This window comes from Nicotiana attenuata, unplaced genomic scaffold, assembly GCF_001879085.1.
Source record: "Nicotiana attenuata strain UT unplaced genomic scaffold, NIATTr2, whole genome shotgun sequence".
NCBI lineage: Eukaryota > Viridiplantae > Streptophyta > Magnoliopsida > Solanales > Solanaceae > Nicotiana > Nicotiana attenuata.
The window spans coordinates 422160-427886 of NW_017670545.1; the positions used below are offsets into that span (position 1 = coordinate 422160).

Sequence of the window (5727 nt, forward strand, 5' to 3'; positions counted from 1 at the left end):
CTCGGGTATGGGATATCACGAAAATGAAGATGATGACTTTGAAATGAGCTTTGATTCAGTGGCTATGCATAAGTTAGATACATGAAAAAGGAAATAAGGGACATAAAGATGAAGAATAGTAAGAGAGAACAGACATAAAGATGGAGAATAGTAGTAATGAGAAGACATAAAGGTGAATACTTAAAAAGGAGTGGAATGAAGAGATGAGGTATGTCCGAAAGATCAAATCAATAATTGAAGAAAATGGCAAATAAAAAGGATATATATATATATATATATATATATATATATATATATATATATATATATATATATATATATATATATAATCAAGTATAATTTGTGTCTAATTATTTATACCCATAAAAAAAATAAACAGAAAATCTAATCGGCTATTTGTGTAGGATTATGACACCATGGTGGTGGGAGGAGGTTAGGCAGATCCCAACAGTATATTAACATCCTGAAAACATATAAAAGGGGGACAATAATGGGATGCTTCACCTCTCCAAATACCATGTAGGTTGGGCATGCCCAACTCTCTATATAACAAGGGGCACATATACAATCAGCCAACTAATAAAATAAAATAAAAAATCCCCTCCATCTTAACAAGCAAAAAAACTAATGTTTGGTATGTTTGAAGCTGAAATTAGGCATTATCTGTCTTATATATGCTCCTCTAGGCAGTGACTGAACACCAACATTAGTTCAGCAATTAAAAGATCCTGCGATGCACCTTCATACTTGGACGAAACATATGCAAGTTCATTTTCTTCCTTGTATTATATTGGGCTTTGTAAATTGTAATTATGTTAGCTCCTGTATGATATCCTTCATTTGTGTAATTGTATCTTGAATCCACGTTGCGTTTATGAGTTCGAGTGGTCACATTATTAGGTACAGAAGTGTTAATGGCCATTTTGAGATGAGTACTGTAATTGATCAAACGCCTATCATGTAAAAAAGAATCTTCACATTTATAACCGGTTAGCAAATTGGCATTAACTTAGGTCCCGTTTGACCATGAGTTTTGCCAAAATAAATTTGAGATTTATTTTCAAAACTCATGTTTGGCCATAAATTTTGCCCATATTTTGGCCAAATCCCAAATCTCAAATCTCAAATCCCAAAATCAGCTATATTATATACATATTTTTCCAAAATAAAGTTGGAAAGTATGTTTTGAAAACGTATGTCCAAACACATTTTCATCTTCAAACTAAACTTCACCCAAATCAGATTTTTCAAAATAAATTTGAAATCTATGGCCAAACGCTAGCTTAAAATTATCAAGCTAGGGCATTTACTGAAAAAACTAGTTGGCGTAGCCACTTTTAGGCTCCTTCTATTAAAAGTTTGGCCGCCTTTTCAAATGCATTGGCAACATAGCTACCGGTCAAACTTCTGTAAGAAGCTCAACAAAACCACTAGCCAGATCTAACTTTGAAGAAACTTTTCACAAACATTTTGGCTGTGTTTTAATCTCCATCATTTATATACAACAGAAGGGAAAAAAAAGAAAAAAAAAGAAGAAGAGGAGATTCATGGTAGCAACTCATGATGTGGAATGAGGTCTACTTATCATTTCAAAGATATTTGTAAATCCAGAATTCCTTTCAGAGATGTAACAGAACTTCAAAGAAGCAAGGCACAAATATATTTCACAAATGCGGACACAAAATGAGGTAGATGAAAGAAAAAGGGAAGAGAGTAAGTTTCTATAAGGAGATTTAACTAACACACACTACAAAAACAAGCTCAATTAAATGTGGAATAATTTACGGATGAAATGTACAAAGGGATCATCGATGCTTGACACACAATTTTAGATACAAAATGCCTAAAAAGGTTAGTAGGACAATAAGATGAAGGATAAGCTCACCACTCATAAAACATTCTTCCAGAGCAAGATCATAAGAGAGTCAGTGATTGAGCTCACCAACCCATCAACGTTCTTCTGACTTTGTCTACAATCTGATTTCTACCAACCATACATGACATGTCAAATCTACAATTTTCGTCTAGAAGAAATCTGTAAACCTCCCACACGCGATCACTTGTACAATGCCTTCCAATTTCCGCCTGCAAAAAGATATTAAAGGTCATCCACCGTGTGAAGAGGGATGAAGTGATATAGTGAACCATCCGGAGCTATAAAGTTAAAAACATGGGCATGATAACCAGGTCTATAAATGGGAGGTTAGTTGCTTAAAGAGATAACGCCTCCATTCAATTTTCTTTAGAACTGCGTCCTTTAAGCAAAAGTGCATACACAAGCAATCCGTCACTTTGAAACATCCCTTCACTTCTAGATACTTACCGAGAAGATGCAGATCCCAAGGGTCTTCAATGCCAGTGTAACGTCATAGAAAACACGTGGTCTACCCTTTCCAGATAGCTCCACAGGATTAGCAACCAAAAGTTCAGTATCTGGCCCACGATTTGTGATAATTACACGCAGAGGATGAAGCATTTCCACTTTTAAGCGGGAACAAAGAGCATCTTGTTTATCTGGATCTACAATCTTTTTCCCATCCTTCTGCTGAATAAAAAGGTCTAATTCTCTCTGACCCTTATTAACTGGTGAAAATCGACCGTAAGCAACCTAAACACAAGAGGAAGGATCAACTATTAGATTAACTAGCATGCTTTTTTAATTCATTTTTTCAGTGACACATAACCCAACGACAAGTAGAAACATAAACCGGGATGAAAGTAATGGATTTGGCAAAAAGCTCATCTATGGACAACCACTTTTGAGATATTTGGGCAAGAGTTATAGAACAACGTTTTGCATTAGATATCATTAAAACAGTAAGGGGAAGAATCATTTCCTCTTTGATAGGTAACCGGCATCTAGTTTTAATTACAGAAGACAGAAACTTTCACTAATAATTAACTACCAAGAGTACATTATTCCTTATGTCCCATTTTGGCTGTCCACTTTTAGTTTGACATAAAGTATGAATTCTCTAATATTTGCTTCTCATGAAAAACATGTGAGGCCATCTCTGTGTTGTACAAGAGTAGAAGAAAGGATAATGTTGTCATGAGAAGAGTCGAAGTGGGATCATGAAACTTCGGTTTAAAATATATTAGAACTTTCAATTTAAGGAAAGTGGACAACATTTGGAACACACCAAAAAGAGAAGTAGGACAAGCATTTTCAGAGAGGTAGTGTCATTTTATGCGTGAGATTAAAGACTAGAAGATGAAGATATTTAGCGGAAAGAGATCAGCACCTAGCACTGGAAATAAGAGTACCGAAGGATGTTTCTGCATACGCAAAATGCTTACCAATTCTCGCAGTGGAGACCAAAGAAAAAAATTGACAATATCTTTTTTAACTTGTATCCCTCATTTTCTCTATAGCAATATACAATTCTAGTGCTTTAGCTCCAATATTTGTTAGGAGTCTTTTAGTCTTGTTAAAGATTCATATGCCAATAAAAGTGTAGAGCACTTCTAGTGCTAAAGAAACTATTTTTATAATAATGAGATGTGCTCAGAAGGAGCAATATGGACAATGAGGATTCATATAGAAGACCCAGCTTGCTTGGGATTGAGGCATAGTTGTTATTGTTGTAATAGAAAATAGTGCAATCATCGACTTCGAACTCATTGAAGACGGAAGGAACCCAATAAGTCAACGCAACCACTAATAGGATACTCTCGCAGCTATAAGCAACAAAAATATAGGGGAACGATAAGAAGTATATGATAGTTAATGTAAAAGTCAAAACCTGAATATTGCGGTCTTTCAATGTGCGCATAATGTCATAAAGAAAACCCTTGTGATCAACACAACCAATCTGAAGCAATGTATGTGCTGGGCTCAGCGAATTATCTATTGTCACACTAGCCTTCTTCAACTTTTTCATATCTGGACTAAGAGCCTGTGTGCGAAATTCATTATCTGATAGTTCACACCTAAATAGTTCCTCAGCAACAGATGGAGAAAGAGAAGAGATACATTGAATATTCTCATACTGTGGGCCTGCTAACTGAAGCTCACAACTACATGATTGGCCCAAAACAGCATGCAACTGGCCATACGTCTCATCTTGCCTCTCTTTTTTGTGTAAAAGCTCCCTGAACCCGAAAATATTTTAACATTAATGAAGAGACATCATAGTCAATAATTATAAGACTTCAACTAAAAGAGTACAAAAGCAGAAGTTTTGTGCTGAAATATCAAAACCTGAACCTAATCACAGACTTTGACTGCCAAATATCTCAAGAATATTCCATTTTCCATCACTATCCTCTCTGAGTAATTGGCAATAGACACAGGAGGAATCTGATAATAAGATTTAAGGCAGGAAAAGGAAACATCATCTGCATATTTCATTTTATAATCCAATATGAAGTGTGGATGAAAAAAGGTTCTTGCATATAGCAATGGATGTTATCTGTCTTCCGGACAAGGATATAGGTACAAGCTTCTTAAAAATTATTAAAAACGAGTTTCGTACGAATAAAACGACATCATTGAAGCAAATAGAAGAATGGCTAGTTTTTTTAATCCCATTAAAATCCAACAAATTACTGAGAATCTAAAAGAAGAAGAAGCATCATATAAGCCCCAAGACACTTCAGCAGAAAGTTACAAGAAAGTTAACAAAACAGGGTAGTCCCCATTTAGAAAATAGTTAAATTCACTTATAGAATTTTTGTGCCCTTAAGTCAGGTTCTACTCCATCCTGCATTTAACCCAAGTTCCCTATTAGCCTATTCCACATATCAAAATAAGACATATGACAGGTCCATTACAACTCTATGACTCAATATTCCCTAATAAAATTGTGGAAAAGAGATACTTACAAGTTGTCTGTTATAAAGAAAAGGTCCAGGACACAACCATCTGGAGTTGTTGTCACCTTTACCCTTTGGATGGTAAGGTCAAGCTCGCAGAGAACTTGGGTAACATCTAGCAGAATCATGCAATAACATCAGAAGAGAACAAAAACTAGTCAATAATTAGGGCTGTTGTAAGAAATTTGTTCTTACCATGCAATAATCCTCTTCGGTCGCGACTACAAAGTGTCAACAAGTATACGGGAGAAGAAGCTGCAGACGGAGATGGTTGGTTCAAATAGAATGACACAGAGCAGGATGGGCATACTGACAGAAGGCGCTCCTTCAAACTCACCCACCTTACAGTGGATGAGGAAGAGTGAGGAACCACCCATAATACCACATAGCACCATATCCCATCTGTTGAAACATCTGATTCATAGAAACTTTGAGCACTTAGTGAAGATGAAGAGAAAAGGCAAACTAGATAGTTTTTGTAGATATGGTTAAACGGCAAGGGACATAAATTGGCAACCATTAATAAGTGGTGGAGCTACCTTTGGTGAAGGGGGTTCAATTGAATCTTCTTTGCTGAAAATTGCATTGTGCAAAAGGGATAAAATATTTTTTTTGGTATATATGTCAGTACTATTGAATTACCTTGACCTAGGTTCATATTTTAGATGTGTCATTTTTACATTTTCTTGAATCCCTTTACTCAAATTCTAGGCTCCGCTACTGTCATTAGTAGATAACAATAGTTTTAAGAGAACAGGAAAAGCAAAGTCCGACAGCTAAAATTATACAACTCCCTGTTCATTCACCTCAACAAAAATGTGACCACCAATATGGTAATTTAACTTCATGGTGAATTCATGATTTAAACATCGCGCCGAACCCCCCCCGCCCCCCCCCCCTTAAACCCCT

The 5727-nt window shown here is 35.8% G+C and overlaps 1 protein-coding gene across 1 annotated transcript in view; it reads right to left on the reverse strand.

Annotated features, from left to right (window-relative positions):
* Positions 1–1738: 1738 nt before the first annotated feature.
* The window catches only part of LOC109240803 (ACT domain-containing protein ACR9-like), a 4808-nt gene continuing 819 nt past the window's right edge, over positions 1739–5727 (reverse strand). Inside the window, exons 2-6 of the mRNA XM_019407487.1 lie at positions 5014–5232; positions 4828–4933; positions 3747–4095; positions 2324–2608; positions 1739–2085 (exon numbers count right to left, since the gene is read on the reverse strand). Coding sequence (XP_019263032.1) covers positions 1939–2085; positions 2324–2608; positions 3747–4095; positions 4828–4933; positions 5014–5232 — 1106 coding nt within the window. The 3' untranslated portion in view covers positions 1739–1938. The remainder of the gene's footprint in view (positions 2086–2323; positions 2609–3746; positions 4096–4827; positions 4934–5013; positions 5233–5727) is intronic.